Source organism: Cuculus canorus, chromosome 1 (genome assembly GCF_017976375.1).
Source record: "Cuculus canorus isolate bCucCan1 chromosome 1, bCucCan1.pri, whole genome shotgun sequence".
Lineage (NCBI taxonomy): Eukaryota > Metazoa > Chordata > Aves > Cuculiformes > Cuculidae > Cuculus > Cuculus canorus.
Genome location: NC_071401.1, coordinates 111,526,486 through 111,547,033, shown reverse-complemented (window position 1 = coordinate 111,547,033; position 20,548 = coordinate 111,526,486). Strand labels below are relative to the sequence as shown.

Genomic DNA, 20,548 nt, shown 5'->3' with positions numbered 1-20,548 from the left:
CATATCAAAGTTGTTCAACCCTGGAGACCACAGGAGAAATAATGGAAATCCTTTGCCTATTTCAAACAGTATGAAACAAGAAATTGGAAAATTAGAAAATGGAATAAAGGGAAAAAACTTCAGAAATCCTACAGATCCCCGATTTTGAAATCAAACAGTTGCAGATAATGAAAGTCTCTGAAATCCAATCATCATTTAAAATACACATTTCTGCCCTTTGTGTAGCATATTAGAAAGGAATTCAGAAAAAGAGAAGCTGAAGAGATAGAGTAAAATAAACTCACTCTGAATTAAGGAATTAACTTTATGCAATACAAATCTGAAAAGACAAAGAAACTTAGACTAAATTAAATGAGAAGCTCATAACATTGAAGAGGACTCATTACAATTCAAGAAATTTTTAACAGTATACAGGAAAACATAGAGAGCAGATGGTGCAAAGAATCCTCAGTATGAAATAGAGATAAGCACTGAGCTCAAGAGCCAGAAACCATCCTTCAGCCTAGTACCAATGGCAAGGAAACACTGCCATTAAGATGATTAAAAGCCATGCTGTGCTTCTGAGCATTTTTTTTTCAAATGGTTTCATTGAGTAACAAAATTAGAGCTCTCCTGCAGCTACTGGATTTGAAACAACTGATTAAAAGAACTTCCCATTGATTCATCATAGGAACATTAGAGCAGTCATTATAAATGGGCAAGCAGGATTTACCTTTTTTACAATTTTCCAGTTAAAAAGATCTTTACCAATAAATAGATAGCATCTTTAAGGTCTAAATAACTTCTGCTCCAGTTATAAGAAACTGAAGTTTCTCCGTAGAAAGTATTGCTTTTAGCAGCAGTTCATAACAACTAAAGAAATAGAAATTAAGCTAACTGCAGGTTTTAATTACTTGGGTTTAGTTATCTCTTTCTTTGAACAATTTATTTATGACTGAAATATTTTTCCTCCAAGTTATGATTTCCTCTGAGATGTGAATAGATAACCACTGTATGACAGATAGTAGGATCATCTTCCTGAATATATAAGAGATGTTTAATGGTGACTGTTCTGTGAGTTTTTGTTAGAACATACACTTATTTTTTTGCCTGGTACCCTAATAAAAAAACACAAATATGCCTCTCATATTCACAGTCTTATGTACACACCTTTGCAGTTTGATTTAGAAGATGGGGTGCTGGCACAGTGCTACAGTTGTTATGTGAGCCTTTTTTTGTACAGAGCATCCATTTTCTAGTGCAGATCAAGCACGGCTGTCTTAGGTGAGGGCTGAAGTCATTTTCTTCCATTATTTTGCTACTGAGTTGTTTCCCAGGGAGAAGACATGGGTTGCCTCTCATACTGAACCTTTGCGATGATCTTCTGTTGCTCAAGGAGTGTGTTTTCATATGGGCTTGCTCAAAAGGGAGTTACTATAGTGAACTCGGGCTGAAAACATGCATAAATTATTGTATAAATTTGGAAATCAGAACCCAAATAAAAATGCATTACATGTGTGTATATATGAAAATCTTATATAGATTAGGTTAAATTTGAAGAATCTGTAGTAGTTGTAATCTATATTTAAAAAGCCTAGAAGGGCCAAGAATGTAATTATATCCACAGTTTTACCTGGTGCTTTCTGTAATCAAGCACGATCATGTCGCAAAGATTTGGTTACCTGACCAGTGAACCCTCATCTGCAGTGAGATAAAGCCGTGATGTGCTGGGGAAGGCGGACCAGTTGATGTCCCTCACTCATGAGCAGGCGCACAGATAAGGTTGTTATAGCTCCCTCAGACTTGCCTATAAATCACAGCTCGATACCAGTGAATGACTTAAAACCAGCAAATGGTAGACATGTATATGAGTGATTGCCCTCATAGGCCCACAATCAGTGTTTAGCAAATAGAAATCCATGTCTGCTGGCTCCTTTTTTACTTTAAACAGACCCAGCTATGTTCCCTGAGCTGATTTTACCATAGAGAAATAGTATGAGAGCTCAGCTTCACCCTCAATTTCAAGAGTAAAAATTTCAATTTGTATGTAATTCTATACATACTCAAGGATGACATTTTAGCCCAGATCCTACAAAGGTGCTTTTTTAAAAATTTGTATATTGTTCTATTCGGTTACTTACATATTCCTGAAAAACAGGTTAAGCTTTTATGCAGAGTGGCAAGAAATAATTTTTCTCTCATGACCTTTCATCAGACCTGTGGTTAAAATGGTGTAAGAATGGGTGTAGAAGAGTTTCCTGTGTAAGCTCTCTTTTGTCTGCATAATACTTCTGATAGTGTTTTTTTTCATTCAGTGTTGCATGTTGGGCTGAGCTTTTTTTCACATCAAAGAGGACTGGGCTATTATACCACAGAATAGTTATCCACAGAGAGGATTCACAGTAGGTGGAAGTTTATTTTCTCTCCCAGATGAGAAATGCACTCAAAATGCACTCACTGTTGCAGAGAAAGAGATTGTCACAGGCATGTCTGTGTGTAGAGCTCCCCTTCTTTTAAAGGAAATGAACAAGGTTTGTTTTCTTTAGTATTTGTTTACCTTCCAGAAGTTATCAGTTTAATTTCTTAAACTTCCTGAAATTTTTACAGGAAAGAAAACTAAGGTGTGAAATTTTGTGACTAGAAGCAGGTTCTTATTTTATTTTCCTAGGGAGACCCTTTAATTCAAAAGATAAAAACAAGAGTCATAAAAATGTGTTATTTTTAGGAGACAGCTCCTTGGGTGCTTAGAAGAGGTTAAGTAAGATTCATAATAGAGAGGAATGGGGGACACTGGTAAATAAACTCGTACTTGTTAGCATATACTAAGACAAATAGCAAAAACTGAAAAAAGTAAATGGAAGTAATGGAAGAATTTCTTCAGCTTACTCAGCTGTCTTCAAGACTGTTGAACAACATAACTCGTTTTACTCTAACAGTTGGGGAAGCTGTGCATCCATACTATTAAAACAGCATTAGTGTCTGGAAAATATTAGGCCTCTTTTGACATGCTTCACCAAATAAATAAAATAAGCAAAGAATATTTTCTAGAATGTGTTTTTTGCAGCATTTGAAATTATTGTATAGATAATAGTGCACCTTCGTTTCCAAAACCACAGAAAAGCTGTTTCTTAAAATTAGTTAGCCCCATAGTGAGATAATTTGGCTCTCAGGTGCATCCACCCATGTTGGGCCCCTTCCAAAAGCTGTTGGAAGTGGTTCCTACTCACTGCGCTGCTGCAGACCAATATCAATTACAGCAGATAGGATGCAGGGCACCTTTTGTCCATAACCTAATCTTTGCCACTGACCTCCTCTAACCAGCTGGCTCTTCCATGCGCACAGCTACCTCACTGGCGGGCTAAAATGCCCTTGCTGCTGCCAGCCCAGCTAGCAGAAGTAGGATTCATTGCATTCATTTTAAGCTGTGGCATTTTATTTTGCCCCAAAGAGTGAACTGAAAGTACATTTTACACAGTTGAATTATAACATTTAATGAAGATTATCCTGAATATAGGATTTACTGTCTCTGAAATGTGGTTCTGCTCTGGACAAGATGTCCTCAGAGCCAGCAGTGCAACATGGTTATGTGCAGCCAGTGGTGGGGACTGGCACAGGTGATTCTTTCTATATTTTTGTATATAGCCATTTTTCAGAAGCTGGTGTGCACTTCAGCAGAGGAGTTACTGGTATGTACTTGAGACATTAATTCCAGGTTATATTGTTTCCCTGAGAATTGCCATCTGTCATGCTTTTCTGTTTGGAGGTCACTCAAAGTTACCTCGGGTTGTTGTCCTTAGACAGTAGGTTGAAAGGATAAACCATGTGCTTTATATTTAACCCTTAGTTATCCTTTTCCCTTTCAGCACCCTCCTTGATAGGTATGGTAAGGAAGGACTGGGCTTCTCAAAACAGCATTGCCCTCTCCTGGCAAGAGCCGGACTTTCCCCATGGAGCAATTCTGGACTACGAGATCAAGTACTATGAGAAAGTAGGTCTCACTTACAGCATGACCCAAACTCAGATCCTAAAGAGCAACATGTTTTTCATTTTTAATATTTTAAAAAAAATACTTTAAACTTTTCATTTGATCCCACATACAGCACTATGTAAGTAGACTTTTTTTCCTACTGGGTTTTTTGTTGTTTTACTTCTAACTTGTTAATGACTGTTTTGTTTCATGTAAGAATCAAGTAAAGCAGCAAACAGGCAGTAGATATACCTGTCTCATAGTAGCTGCATTTACAAACATGGATAAATGTGCTTGAAAATATTTTGATTTATGGACTGTAAAAATTTTACATTAGTGTCACACTGAAACAACACCATTAAGGTGAATGTGATTTAAATTTTTGTCATTATTTAGCAATAATCTGTGCTTAAATGACAGACTACACCAGCCTTGTTTAGAGGGTTACAAAAGGTTATTTGAGAGAGAAACTGTGTGGCATTCATGTCAAATTTCTGTCATTCTGTCAAAAATATCTGATTTCACACAAAAGAAGGCAACAACATGCATTACAAGTAAAGGGACAAGGTGCACACGCAGCATGTCTTGTGAAAGCGTAATTTGAAGCCTGCTTTTCCCAAAGCATAAAACACATTTTATTATCTCTAGTTGGCACCAGGGCCTTGAACGAGAGTAAAATTGAGTCCTAATCAATACCCTCATTCCTAAAGATATAAGGGAATTTTCATTTCCATACCTTAAACAGTTGCTAAGTCAGTTCTTGCTGTTTCTTTGCCTGTATCTGAAAGTCACAATGGAACTAATGGATGGGTAAGAAAACCACAAAGAACAGAAATATAAGCCACATAATGAAAGAAAGGGATGTTAGGCTCTGCAGAGACCTGGGAGTTTTCTTCTTTGGCTGCACTTCTCTGTTGAGATTATGCAGCTTTAATGATGCAGAAAAAAAATTTAAACTGGGAAAAATGGAAACAATATAAAATAGCACAGCCAGAGGGAGAAGACAGATTTCTCAGAATATTTGGTGGCCAAAGCAAGCAAACCCTACTTTCCTACACTAATAGAAGTCCTTCAGGTTTTGATCCAATTCCATAGACTTCATTATGACTTGCACCACTCTTGTTTTGTTTGTTGATATTAAAATAATAACCAGGTGAATTAAACATGAGAAATAGCAAGATTTTATTCAGTTGAATAGGAAGAGTTTCAAAGATCCAAACCTATTCACATGGATGTGAAATTATAAGGTTTATATTTATAAAAGTTCTTTATCAATGCATTATTTGCCAATATCTGTCACTACTGAGTGACATGGCAAACAACTCTCCTTAGAGGTCTACATATTAATTAGTCTTGTCCATTACACAGCAAGACTACATACAAAGGCTTCTCATCCTTTGGTATATACCCCATAAATCACTCATATCTGTTTCTAGCAAAAAAGAAAAAAGTTCTTTTATAATGCATACAGAGTATCTTCTAACTATAAACTTCTCTTCCCTCTTAAGGGTCGGGAGATAAATGCTCTATTGGCATCTTCCAGTACTGTTGCACAGGCATTATTTTCTTCCTAAGTCACAAACTGAACTAAATGCTTTGCTCTTGAATACACCTTTTGTCAGTAAGTTAGAACAGGCATGTTCTCTGGCAGTGCAATGTAATAGGCAGGATGAAAGGCAAACAGCCCGGTAATAGCAGATCATTTATTTGAGCAGAGGAATAGGTATGTGGCAGATTTTGAAGAGTGCTCTTAGAGACCACATTTTAGAGCAGAGAGACAAATAATCTAATACTTCAAGTCACTCTGCTGATTTGCAGTATTAAATTAGAAAATTATACTTATATAGTGCTGAAGAAATGTAAATTACAACTCCAATACTGTGTAAAGTACATCTGCCAAATGCAAATGGGGTTTTGTATCTTGAAAAAAAGGAGGGTATAAGCATAGATTCAGCCAGTGAAACTGTTTTCTTTCATTCTTCCTGATAACCCTCAAAGAGGAAAAATAGGGGTATTTATATTCTCAGCAGCAGTAACAAAATAGGGATGTTGTTGCATACTCACAAGAAATTGATAAAAGTGATATAATTGCCTACTGGATTTAGTATGAATTCACCACGAAGACACCTCTCTACTGGAGAGTAAAACGTTGAGCTAAAGTTCAAGAACAAGTCGAGTGTGTAAACCTCAGAAATTTGTTAATAAATAAAAATACAGAGAAGAGTATCCTTGCATACTAATAACCATACTAATCAGTAAAATAGAACAGCTTTTGCAGTCTTTATCCCTTATCCCTTTTTAGCTGTCATTTGTGTTTAAAAAAGACAAGAGGTTTCGTTCTTATGCGCAATACAAAATATTTATTGTCTCCATCAAATACAAACACTAAATGCTCCAGTTTCAGGAGACTGTATCAGTTTCTTAACTTTGTGAAACTCCGAATAACTCTGCAGGATTTTAAAATTTCATAAGTCTGAAATGTTATTTCTTATAAGATACCTGTTGACATTTGCAAAATAATCAAGATGACATTGGCGAAGCATGCTAGGGAAGCATGCTTGCTTTTAATTATAAACAGTAGGAATTCTGCACTTCATAAATGGAAGTCGTATCTTGTCATGTGCTCCCAAGGTTTCGTGAAAGATATGTAAGCTTACAGAAATCAAGCAGCTATATAATGAACTACTGAATACTGCAGTATTAAATTAGAAAATTATATATAGCTCCACAAAACGGGGCATTTTCCAACAATTTTAAAAGTATGACGAATCAATGACAGTGGACTCAAAACATTGAGATACATCTTTCCATGCAAATCCAGATCAAGCAGGACAAGAGAAGAAGTCTAGATTGTGCTCAATATGCAAGAAACTTAAATTTGCAGTCTTGAGGAGTACAAATTGCACACAGAGAACTATCAAAAGATCAAGGCCTCTCTGTGTCTTCTGAGAAAGACTCACATACTAAAGAAATAATAAAGAAACAAAGTAGAGAAGGAAAGTTACACAAGGCAACCAATAAGCTACAAGTATGGAACACATTCATTAATTAAAAAATGTAATAAAGCAGCTCACTAATCTGCCTGCTTTATAGCGCCTTCTTCCATATGACCTTCATTTCTTCTGTGAATTGCTGTAAAATTCTCAGAAACATAACAAAATATTAATTGGCTTTCTATCCATCTCTAAAAGTTAAAATCTTGAGAAAATAATAGAATTTCATTGTGAGTAAATTCTATATGGATTTTATAGACTTTTAGTTTCTTATTTAGGGTACACTGGTGCATATTTATGGGGTTGACTGACAAGAGGTCACTTTGTTCTGCAGCTTTTCACCCAAAAATACAGTGAATGTAGGCTGATGTAGGACAGAATTAGAGAGCTTTCTTGGCCTGTGAGGAGAACAAAAATTCGTAGTCCAACACGCTGTGAGTATCTGTCACAGTAGTGAGAAAAAGGTTTTCATTGCTTGAATGGTTATGTGATGTAACCGGAGAGAAAATATCACAATCTTGAAATAATAATGTATGTTGAGGCCTACTACATAAAATATATGATTTCTGGTAGTTTATGAATCATTCTAAAAATTATACAGTTAGCAATATTTGTCACTTTAAATGATAGGTGAGTCTTTACAGCAACATACAAGGAATCCTTTAGATGTTTGACCTTAGATGAAAAAGCATTTCTTCATCGACCTTCTTTAGAGTCTTCATAGATACTAAACATCTGCAAATTATCTTTGTTGATACAGGACATATGCCTTATTTTGCATTCTTTTGTCTATCCTTTCTATTTTATAATCCTTTAATACCTTCCACAAACAGTCTTGTACTTTTAAAAGAAAACATCTTTCATAGGCAGTGTTGTCTTTTCCTTTAGAAATCAAGCACCAGGGAATAATATAATCTCAGTATCCTTGCTAATAGTAATCAGCATTTCTTTTATACTGTAAAGCTATTACACAGACACTGAGCAAAGCTTATACTTTCTTAAAGTGTCCAGGGCATCATGATCTATTTACCTTTCACCGAAAAGGTCGCATGTTCAAGTCAGATGGAAGAGTGGGATAAGATATGGCCTTTTTACAGCCTTGTAATGTAGCTGAGTCCTTCTGTAGGAATTCTCTCACGGGAAAGGAAACACGGTAAACAGTTGTGCAGCTGAACTGGAAAGTGCTTATTCACCCCTTTTCCACTCAGACTCTTATAGTTAATTGTCAAAAATTAATGCTCCCTGAAAGCTGTATTAAGCATACCAATCTGTAAACATACCAGCAACTGTGTTAAATTTGTTCTCGAATGTGGCCTAAATACACCAGCTGGATTATATTTTCTGTTACACACAAGATAATATACAATTAGCTGAGGAAGCTTGTCTTTGGAGGGAGTATGCACCCAAGTGATATCCCAAGGCATTGGCCATCTCCAAATAGAGAATGTTGTGTGAAGTAGGATGTATGATGGAGAGGCTGGTTGATATTTCTTCGCTTTCTTGTCTTTTGATGAAATCTGCACTAAAGCCAAAAGATAAAATATTTCATTTTGTTGGCAGACTCAATTTGCAACTCACAGGCGGGTTTCATATAAAAATTTTAACCCGCCTCCATCTGACGGTGAGTGGACAGGATAGGTAGGATGCCACATATCATTTTTCCTCCATTTCGGTATTATTTAGAGTTGAATTAGTAAATAAAATACAGAAAATAACTGAGCAGTGAAGGCAAGTGGGAAATCAGTTTTCCAATGAGATTTTAAAAAGAGATGAAGAGCCCATAAGGCAGGGAGATACAGGAAAGTACCATATTAAAGAATTACAAAGCAGTATGACCTTGTTAATTTTTATATCAATCTGCAGCTGTATTTACTTAGGTGATATGAGAAATTGTGCTCCTTCTTAAAACCTAGTACTGTAACTAACTCCACTATTTCTTTGAGTATTCATTAATATGAATTAAAATAAGTCAGCCATCTTGATTTTGAGTGAAATATGTAAGAGACTGTGGGGTAAATTGCTTGATAGGAAGTTTTAAGACTATTAAGTTGTAAGGTTTGGAATGACAGAATCATTTTTATAAAAATTAATATGAAAAAATACAAACAACGTAATTTTGTCTTTCAGAATTGTTTGCCTACAGTAGTATTCTGTAGCTTAAATCAAATTTATCCATCTATAAATATTTTCAACATATTATTTCAAAGCCATAGAAATGTATATATGTGATAGATTACATATTCTGCACTTCGATGGCAAAAAGATATGGCATTCGGTGCATGTACAGAAGTGTAAACTTATAACTTTGCCATTTTTTCCAGACTTTTTGACGAACAGTTAATCTCGTGCTATGCTCAATACCACACTGTAGACTAACACAGCCATGGCACAGCCCTGGGAACACACCAAGCTCACTTTCATGTACATGCCCAAGTCGTTTAATTCCAGCTTTTCTTCCTATGTGAATTGCCAGCATAAGGTGTGTGACTCATCCCAGTTTAGGACAACAGATTTTCCTCTATGTCTTCTCCAGCTAAGGAGATATTTCTTTATGATCTTCTCAGATTGAATAAGTTCTGCTCAGGCAGAACCTGACCCTACTTGAGTATCAGCTGGAATCTAAATCCAATGAACAGGAGCCATGCATGTTCTCATTAGACAAAATATGGATTTCTTATAAGAAGCCACATCATGTGTATCAGACAATTCTCTGAATTTCTAGGTGACATTTTGGAAAGGTGAAGTAAAATTAGTTATTTCTCCTCTGTAGCCATATATCTTTCTGTGAGGTTAGGTGACACGTGTGAGGTTCATTGACTCCCAGGCTACCTACTACTTAAATAGCCAAACTGGGCCAGTCTTTCCATCTCTTTAATAACAATTTTGCATAATATTTAACTGATTTAGAAGGATGACGTCTTTTCAAAATTTTCACATAAAATCCCCTTGAGACTGTGACTGTAACTCTTTTTTGAACAAATTAAGAAAATCAACTACAGTCACCTTCAAAATAGTTCCGCTCTGATCTGGCATACAGCTGCATATGATGCTGCCAACATTCAGAGCAATTCCACAGATCATTTTCTGAAAGGCTGCTGAGGATCTCCATCATTTTGCTTTCATGTCTTCTACTGACAAAAAAAATAGTCCTTTGAGCACTGACTTGATCTTTGGGATCTCTTCACTGTAATCTTCAATCCATAACTGAAAAATTTCCATTGTGAACTTCATCAGTTTCACAGGAAACTCGATGTGAGCTCAGTGTTCAGTCTTGCACACTGACATTTTCCAACCGAGGGTAAGAAAATATCTTTATTTGAACACGCATCAACTCATAGTGAGTGAAACAATCAACTTGAGCCTTGTCTCACTGTGACAGAGTAGAACATGTTCTGTAACCATCCCTTTGTCTCTCCCCTCCCACTCTTGGTTCCTGAGCTGTAGGGCTAGTCTTGAGGGTTTTGTGTTAGACCTCATACTTTACAGCTTCTGTATTTCCCTTAAGTGCTCGTCGTTAGTTTCTTGGTTCAGATTCTGCTTTCATGTTAGATTTTTAAATCATGAAGAATAATATATACACCATCTCCAGTCTACATGAGGCTGAAGGGAGCCTGCAGACTCTGTCACGTTATTCATGAGCAGGTGTCGTTCCTTTGGTGCTGTTGTGACTGTATTGTTGACATATACTGATTCTTTCTACAGGCATATTCTTTTATTGTTGCTATACCTACCATAGCGTGTTTGATGCTCTTGCAAGTTTCCTGACTTAATTTTAAAGTAAACCTCAGTGAAAAGGTTGAGGAATAAGAAAAGACTTATAACAATAGAGATGAGCATATGAAAACTTCAGGTGCGTGGCCAGTCAGTCAGTAAACACAGTGGAAAATAGCGAGGATTATTCTGTTAGCACTGAATGATCAGCTGGGCAATTTTTAGCCATATGCTAACCATTCCCTTTTAAAATGAACACTTTTCTTCTGTCATATTTTTTAATTATTCAAATTATTTAAGACATAAGTAGCAATCTGCTGCCTACAGGTAAAATATTTCTGATGTGACTAGAAGCAGGAAATGTAGGGCTCATGCAATAATACATTCTCATTGCATTTCCAGCACGTTCTCATAAAAGCAAGAGCATTGAGTAATTTGTATGTATAAGTGCTTTTGGATAGTAGTATTACGCAGACCTTAGTATTTGACCATAGCTGCAGGAACAGATCAGCATATCGCAGCAAGGTACCAGGGCTTCAAGGAGTGCCTCTGGCATTCTCAGCCATTCAGAGCACCTGGGAAATGAACTGTGTCTGGTGAATGTTTTTAAAAAATAATCACTACAAATGTGCTTTGGGAGATAATCATTAAAATGAAATCTCCTAGCTTATTTTAGCATAGTAAGTGATGTTAAACAAGCTTCTCAGTTTTCCTATTCTGCTGTTATTAACCTGGTTTCCCAAGGGAAGAACTCTAAAAGCCTTAGATTCTAAAAAGAGAAAAAATAGGTCTCAGCACTATTGAAAATGAGAGTGAATAATTATGATACGCTCTGACCAGATACAATTTTTGCCTGCAGGAAAGAACCTAAGGACTTTGCAGCAGCCATTATTAATGACACTGATATAATTACTATTAGGAGAAAAAGAAATCTGGCCTCTAAATATCAATTACATGCAACAGAGGGTTTATCAAAGAAGTTCTGAGCTTGGCATTCTCCATTAGGTGCCCGGTTTGGCTAGTCTCCTAATCGTTGTCATCAATTATTTAGAGATAGCTTCTAAACCTTTGTATTTAATAATAAAGTAGCCTACAGAGCTATTACTATTGTCATTCCTGCTGAACCAAAAAATCTCGATGAGAAATATAATGCTGTTTAAGCAAGTCTAGTGGATTTGATTTAAAAAAAAAACCAGTTCAGTCTCTGCTGATCTTATATTCTTGTCTCTAGCCGATACCATTTTCTCCATGAAAAATTGCATGTACAGTACTTATTCCAATAATTGCTAGAAGAGCTGCACTAATGTAGTAAAAGTGCATTAATAGTTTCGAATAAATGTTTTTCTAATTCTTTCAAAGACATAGTCATAGGAGGTATGCAGATTATTACAAGACAACAAACACCACCACAGAGCTAGTTCTATACCGCAAAGAAAACTAATAAAGCTAAACCCACTAATAGCAGAGGTTGTTTCCTAATAAAAGGAATTATTAAACATTTTTTCTAACCATTCATCATTTGAACTTCAGAAAACATCCTTTTAACAATAGTTTACTGACACAGTGAGAATAATAATGTTAACTGCAGGAATCAGCTGTTAGTCTTGAGCATGGGATTAGGTAGAATCAAAAATCAATGTACTCTCAACTTAAAATATTTTATTATTGTTGTTGTTGCTACTGTTATTACTAACTAGCTTCAATGTGTTCAATTTTGAGTTTAGGTGCAGTAATTTTTAGTATTATCTAAAGAAGTTAGGGTTGTAGTTCCCTCAGGAGAAGTGCACATTCAGGAGACAAACTTTAGGTTTTGAAAGCTTGACATTTTTACAGAAAGAATGGTGGGTTTCGTTAGCAACATTCTAAATAGGACTAGCATAGCTGCCAAATGATGAACATCTAAGCAAAATTAATTACTTGTAAGTTAAATACAATGTCCAGGTCTCCCTTTCTCTAAAACTTGTCCAAATGTTTCCTTTAGACCTTAACATAGCTTAAAAGTTCTCAAAGAGTTTGGGAATAAAAGTTCTCATCTAAGAGCCCAAAATATTTTTAAAACTGAAGCTAGGACACTGTTTTCATAGTACACAAACTACTTACTGTTCCTAAATTATTCTTTCACAACCATAAATGTGGATTCACAAATTAAATCAAGAAGATATGTACTTTGAGACATAAGTGAAGTTATATCTTTGTCTAAAGGAAGGAATATTCCAATAGGAGGTGTCATTTCACTTTCAGCTTTTTCCTGCAGTCCTCGGTGCATTCAAGAAATACTTGTGAAGGTACAAATAAAAAGACATGTATTCATTTATTGGGGAAAACCCGAGAAAGTTACCTTTTTTCCTCTCTTCTTCTGACACTACATTGCAACTGCACACTAACTATGCTGAAGGAGAGATTATTATTAGTTTTCCACTTTTAACCTTTTTTTTAAACTGAAATGGAGACAAAGTCACTGACTGCATAATATAGACAACCGTTTTTTTTATTAAGTAGGGATGTCCCAAAAGCAGTCATTCTGAGAGAAGGGAGAAAAATCCAGAAGGAAAGAGGAAGCTCTTTTAAGGAGAGCCTTTCAATTTTCATGGAACAAAAGATGCCATTTCCATGTTTTATATTAATATAAGTATTTTACCATGTATTAAATAAAAGCTGTGCATTTGGTGGAGGTGAGGGGTGCTTGTTGGAATGGAAAACGCACATAATTGGATCTTTTCATTTAGATGTATGATTTTGTTAGACAGCTTGAATTCATGGAAAGGGTATGTTATTCTGTAACTCCTGCATAGTTTTGTTAGATTTGTACCCTAATAAAATCATCAATATTTATTTTATTGATTTCAAGAAACGTAATGTAAAAATCCTTTCTTTTCCCTTTTTTTTTAAAATGTATTAGTATTACTAGTTTCAAAGTGCCCTTTCTTGTTTTTCTTGTCAGGGAGGTGGAGTTAACAAGCTATTATTATGTACTCCTTACAGAGCTGTTAATAGCTTTAGAGTCTTTTGCAGGAGTTCACCTGCTGCTCATAAAAACATTTATGCTGCTGCAGGTAATTCACCAGGCTGATGCTTCTTGTATTTACAATGACCTTGCAGAAACTGTCTGGTTTTCTTGCATATAGTGACAAAAGTACAAACTTACTATGTTAACACGGTGACAATTCTTTAGTGACTGAGACAGCTCTTCCCTTTTAAAAAGGTATGGCCATCTGTCTGTAAATTTCTCTAGAAGTTTTTTTTCAGATTGATTGTTTGGGTTTTTTTAGCAACTCCTGAGATAAATTAGAAATGGGCAGTTCCTCAATACAAAAATAGGAACAAAAATTGCTTTGTCAGTTTTGCAAGTGTAAAATCGGCATTTTAATTTGCTTGTTAGGTTGTTTACTTTGTCCCTTCATGTTAAACTACCTGGGGAAAGATTTCCATTTTTGCTCTATATTCCTCATATAATTCACTGAGGTGTTTGAAGAACACATAGTAGTATGCTATATTTATTGTCGATGTAATGCCAGGATATGCAATATACTCATGAGCCAGAGATGAATTCAGCTCTTTTGACTTAACAATACAAGATAACGTGTTTGTTGTCTGCCTGCACCAAGACACAAAAATATGCACACGTGAACTCACAAATACACAAAGAATGTGATATTTCAGTAACTTTTCAATAGCTAGGAGATCTGCATGATGAAAAATCTCAAAGCATTGTCCCTATATATATAGATCAGCAGGTTCCCACTTGCCTCTCATCTGTTATTTGTATTGGAGTGAATAAAGTCAAACTTTACTTAGTGTAAGAGTTTGTATTTTAGAGCCAGAAATCATCCTCTGAAATTGATTTTTGTTGGGTAATGTTGGAATCTCTGTTAATCTTGTCAACATTATTCTGTAAGTCCTGATCTTCTCTGAAAAGTGAAGTAGTTCTCCCAAAGAACTGTATACACGTTTAGCGTATGAAAGACTTGGTTTTATATAGCATTCATGTAGGTTTAAATTAATCCTAATGACTTCAGTCACTTACCAGATGCACAATAGCATTCTGAATCAATACAGTCTATAAAAGTAGGTATTTTGCTTACTTAAATAAAAGGGATAGTTTTATTAATATCACTGAACCACAGTTAATAGCTTTCTTATGTGTATCTATGAACAAAGTAGACAGCTATGAATAGTTTTGCTTTAAGTGTGGTTTGTTTCCAAGCTGTTGTAGATCAGTAAGGATCTTTTCTGTATTTGCCAGTTATGAAACATTTGATAGCACATGAAAACAAAAAAGTATACATTAGTCTGCTCTTCTAAGAATAAAACTTATTTATGTAGAAGATTCAACCTTGGCTCAAACCAATCTTAAAATCAGCCCAGTCACTCTACCTGTCCTAACACCCTAAAAGACTGAAACACATCTTAAAAAGGAGATGGAAAGGTGTGTTACCTCAGGAGATTTTTAATACAGCTCTACATTTCACAAGGGTGTTTTTTAAAAATGCGTACATCACATGCAGAGCAGTTAAAATTTTCCAACAAGGTGTTACAAACCTGAGAAAAGGTCCAACACCGAACATGAGCCCTAACCAAAATCCTGGATCTAACTTCTTATGGATATTATAAGGATTCTGAAATTAGGTAAATTAAGTAGGTTTTGTCATCAGTATCACCAGAGCTGAGTTTTGTGTAGCTGACTTAGTGCTATACTATATTTTGAGTAGTGGTAGATTCATTTGAATTTCACATCTTTGAAAAGGTTGTGCTTTTTTTGTAAAATTAGGGCATTGGCTACATTGTATTGTAGCAAGTCATCATCATAGTAAAAGTCCGCTGAAAAACTGGATCATTGCTCTTGTAGTGAAATTGCACTTCAATTGTAAAATGCTTCCTTATGCTAAAAATGTAAAAATGTGAATTTCCACAAATTCACACCAAATGGGTGAAATAGAGGAACTGCAGTTTGGGGTCCTGCCATTAAGGAATGCAGCAGTTCTGTGTATAGCATTACTGTGGTTTTACTAATGCTGATAAGGTTAAGCATGAGAAGATTGCTGCCATCTGTCTCAGCAATTTAGAGACTTTCAGGTATTTGGATGGCAGCTTTTTACATTACAGATTTTTTACATCACATCCATTGTCTCTTTTTGTTACCTTTCTTCCAGGGTCTTTCATTCTTAGTTTAAAATTTTCATTATCCAGTGACCTACTTCAAATCTGTAAGTAGTACTGTTCCTATGGTATACAGAGCTATGTTGAGTTTGACTGAAGGCATCACTGATATTCATGGTCGTTCACTATTTCTTATAGACAAAGAACTAGGATATATTCAATGAGATCATCAGGAAGCAGATTAAAACAAAAACAAACAAACAAAAAAAAACCCCAAACCAAAAGAGTGTTTTTAAAAACCAGTTTGTAATAAATTTATTACCTAAGGATATTTTGGAAGCCAGAAGTAAAGTAGGTTCAAAAAATAAGTAAGCAAATCAATCGAGGAAAAGTCCATGAGCTGTAAAATGAAATGAAGAAAAATTAGCTATTTCAGAAACCAACTAGTCTGCAGATTGCTGGGCTCTGTGGGAGTGCTAAAGGTGAGCACGCAGAGAAAGAACTTGTACTGTTTATGTGGAGTATCAAGTCTGTAATGGCATATGTAGAATCTGAATCAGAAATTTGAGCCGAAAATCTTATATAACAAATTAATGACTTGGGAGTTAGCCTACTGGCTATATGTACCTAGTTCTCTGAGCTTTTTTCACCACAACGAAAGTCACGGAAGGCTTCCAGTCTTCAAATTTTGCAGGATTGCGTCTACTTCTTGTTGAGCTGTATTTACCAGTGTTTTATTATCTCATTATAAAGTACACCTTAGTGTTAGATATCTTAGAAGAAACTGTGTTTTACTGTCCAAACATGACATCAAAACTTCTAAGTGCTACTTGAGTTGTTTTTTACCATTAATAAGCAAGTTCATCTTTGCAGTAGCTCCTTTCTTTTTCCCAAGTGAAAAAGAGAGTGCAGGGGACAACAAAATTAAAAAGAGTGAAAAAAAAAATAAGAAAAATGTTCAGGGACAACTGGAGAGGCTGACATTTTTTATATGCTGTGATTAGAAAGACTCTTGGAGATACTGGTGCAGAGGTTTTCACCAGTATTTTTAATTAGCAAATAAGTGTTATCAGAGTAGCTCATAACTGCTAGAAAGATGGAATTGAATACCTATGCTTTTCTGACAATTCAAGTCTCGTTCCCCAGCTCCCTTTATTGTATTCTGAATTTCACCTTGTTCCACCACCAATTTAAGGCACAATCTGGTTTTATTCCTTTCCGTTAAATCTCCTTGTCAGTGCAACCAGCAGTCTCCTATCTACTGCCTTCGTACTTGGTGTTCACATTCAGCCCACCATGTTAACCACACAGCTTTTGCGCTGCCCACCTCTTGCCTCGCTATGCTGGTAAGAGTGTTAACACTGTTTTAGAGTCACCCTGTCCTCGTCTCTTCTCATTTAATTTTCTCTTTTTCATCACTCACCTCATATCATTTCATTTCTGCTTTTCCAAGTAGATAATCCAATTAAAATGAGGTTTCACTGGATTTTGACCTTTCCATATTTTCTTTGTGATTGGTTATCTGTTCTTCCCCTTTTCTTGCTGACAGCTTTACTTGATATATGGAGAAAGTGATGAGCTGACTGACAGGCAATCAAAATATGAAATATTGAAAGGCCAAAGAGGTAAAGCACACTTTAGTATTTCAGCTCCTCAAACTGTTACATCTCAGATTAATCACAAGGGAGGTCAAGAAGGAGAGGGAGAGGATTACAACCTGAGGTGGCTGATGCCTTAAAATACTGCAGGTTTCTTCTCTGAAGCAAATACTAGAGCCATTGGCATTTTTTTCTATGGCTCTAATTTTTCCCATTACAGTTTTCATATTAGTTGTGATTAATCCTCAGATCTTTGTAATCACTTTTGTAAATGCACTCTAAGTTTGTTGGTCAGCTGGAAGCCAAGGGTAGAAGATTTTTAGGAAGTGGCTTTTTTAAGAATGTAAATAGTACCTTTTACTATTATTTCTGTTATTATATTTTTTATCACTCTATATTACAATCAGAATTTACCTAATCTTGTTGATCGTATTGTAATGAGATAGTAATTAATGTTAGAAGCACACTTTTGAACCTGTGAGTCTTTTCTCTAATGACTTCCAAATATTACTGCTGACCTATGCTGTAGGTCAAAACAGTCTTCTACAAGAAAATCATGCACAAACCTAGTAAAAATAAATAAGCTTTCCAAGACGGACTGAGTTTCCTGGTTGTAGTTAATTTTACTGATTTCGATGTAATTAGTCCTCATCTACAACAATCTGTGTAGGATGAGAAGCAAGATATAGCTAGGAGCGTTAGACATTTAGAAATCATATTACAGAAATATTTTATTGCAAAGAAATACAATAATTTTTGAGAACTATTTGGGACAAATCAGTTGTGAGAGGAATATAGGCAGTATAAATCAAAAGTAATTTACATAAATTAGAGCTGTGGGAGCTATGTTTTTTTTGGAAGTCACAGACAGTAAGTGCAAACTCCCCAGTTAGCTATTATTTGTCTTTAATAGATTCTGTTTCAACTGATTAATGACATATTGACTACACCTAGTAATTATCTACTGTTTTATTCTGATGTGTATTGCAACAATAAATTTCAGCTGACATTGGAGGTAATCATGGCTGATTCCATGAGAAAAGTAAGGAAGAGATTGGAGATTTCATTTCATGATGGACCAGAGATATGATTAATAAAAATTGCTATCTTCCAGAATTCTGGCCATTCCTTTAAAAGAGTGATGCTTCCTCTGCAGGTAACTTTGTTTATATCCTTCAAACTGATGTATCTGGGAAAGAGGAAAAATGTGGCCAAATAATCTCATAGAAGATTCTTTTTCATTATTGGTGCTTTTATTTAAACATTGATAATGTCTGAGTCATGGAACTCCGAATCTTATTTACTTTAATGTGGTACTTATTCAGCTTTGACATTGTGCTTTAGTGCACAGGAGAAGGCCCTGTTAAGAGATAACCTTTCTCTTAAGTGATAGCACTCTGAAAAAGCTAAGCAGGGTTATATGGTTTAAGTACAGAATTTTCATGTTGGAGGACAATGCATATAAATTAGAAAACATATTTGCAAGCAGTTGATAGTTAATTCAGTTACCGTCTTCATGCATTATTTCTGCACAGATATCTCTGGAAGTTGTAGGTACGCAATAAGTACGTTTTCAGCTGGCAGAAGCATTTGAAAACCCTTTCCCCACTGTCAGTTTAAGAAGGCTTTTCAGTTACTCATGGGACTCAGTGGACTGAATACCTTGATTTTAATTTATACAATAAGCTAGAGACAGAGTAAACCATAAGTGGTAATTTCTGGAGGTCACATTATGTTCTAAATGATAGAAAATTATATTTGGTTATCTTTTTCAATTGCTGAAATAATGTCTGAAGTTATTTTGATTAGAGCCATGCATCTTTTTCCCACTCAAGTGTTAACAGTGATAAATCTTGTACTCCTGAAAGTGCCTGGATTTTTATCAGTACTTTACTGGTAAAGTTAATCTTTTAAAGGTTATTTAAGCACTATAAGCAAAATTAATCATTTCAACTTTTATCTCCATAAACTGTTTTTACAGTAATCATTTTTAGACATCTACTTTTTCTCACCTGTAGCATGAGAATGTAAACTCTTTGATTGCAGTTTGAGTGTAAACTGATAAAAGGACATGACATTTTCGTTAGTCTTTATCAAGATTTTATTGCATGTATGTGCACAAAGTTATTTCTTTGTTTTTTTTCTTATGAAATAAGGCAAGGATAAAATTAGCAGCACGTTCACATAGGTGTGGCATGTGGAGGTATATCTGTTTGCAAGTGTTAATGTCATCAGAAGGGATCCTGAAATCCCTTTTCTTTTGAGCATAAGAGAAAAATGGTAATATTCATCATGATAAAGTAGCATGTGAATATTGAATGAATATGCCATTAATTAATAAACTAGCTACTTTCAGTAAGGCATAATTAAGAACTATCATTTAATCTGATGATGTCATACAGTGGAAATGTTTCATTACGGCATATGTTGATGGGACAGATCCAACTATTGCAAAGAGCAGAAAACTCTTCATTAGTTTTTATATTCTCATCCTGCTACTCCTTTAAATCAGTTTGTCTAGTCTTAGACTGTTAGCACTTAGAACTGAATCCACAGACAAGAAGAATCACGCAAACAGTAAGAAAAATATGGATTCCTTAGAAATAGAGGTAACATTTTCAAAGTTCATAGTATAATTCTGTTTAACCTGAATAGCTAGTTATAGGTTCTGTATTATGTCTTGTAATAATAGTGACATCACTTGTCATTTGGATTTTATTTATGTTTTAATTATAGGTTTTCACCAAGATAAATTTGTAGTAGGCTGTGGAAGAAGTCTGTTGAATTTCTTTAAATAAGATTCTGACTAGTAGTTATATTGGAACATTATATTAGATTCCCTTAACTTATGTTTAAACTCTCAGCCCCCATGTTCTCAAAACTACTGCTTCTGAGGTCTATGCTATCTTAAAATCACATATGCTGCTTGTATTAATGTGTAGGATCAGAGCATTTCTTTTATTTCTCCTTTTATATGAACTCTGAGCTGCAAATAATGGTCAACAGTTTGCTCACTGCTTACATGCAATGGGAAATGCAACCACATCAGTAAAACTTCTATTTTTCTGATTTTGATGTAGTCCTCCATAGTTATTAAGAAATACAAAACAGATGTAGCCCTTCACATTTCCCATTGATCCTGATTCTATCACTGTACAGGTCAGATATCTATCACAGAGCATACTGTGGCTCCTTCTAGCTCA

General features: G+C 35.3%; 1 protein-coding gene across 7 annotated transcripts in view; it reads left to right on the top strand.

The window, feature by feature from the left end:
* EPHA6 (EPH receptor A6) overlaps positions 1 to 20,548 on the top strand; it is a 482,670-nt gene that overhangs the window by 315,556 nt on the left and 146,566 nt on the right. For 4 of the 7 annotated variants that reach the window (XM_054081767.1, XM_054081730.1, XM_054081737.1 and 1 more), the window contains exon 6: positions 3,843 to 3,967. The exons of the other annotated variants lie outside the window; for them this stretch is intronic. In XM_054081767.1, the coding sequence (XP_053937742.1) occupies positions 3,843 to 3,967 (125 nt within the window). The remainder of the gene's footprint in view (positions 1 to 3,842; positions 3,968 to 20,548) is intronic. 7 annotated transcript variants of the gene reach the window in all.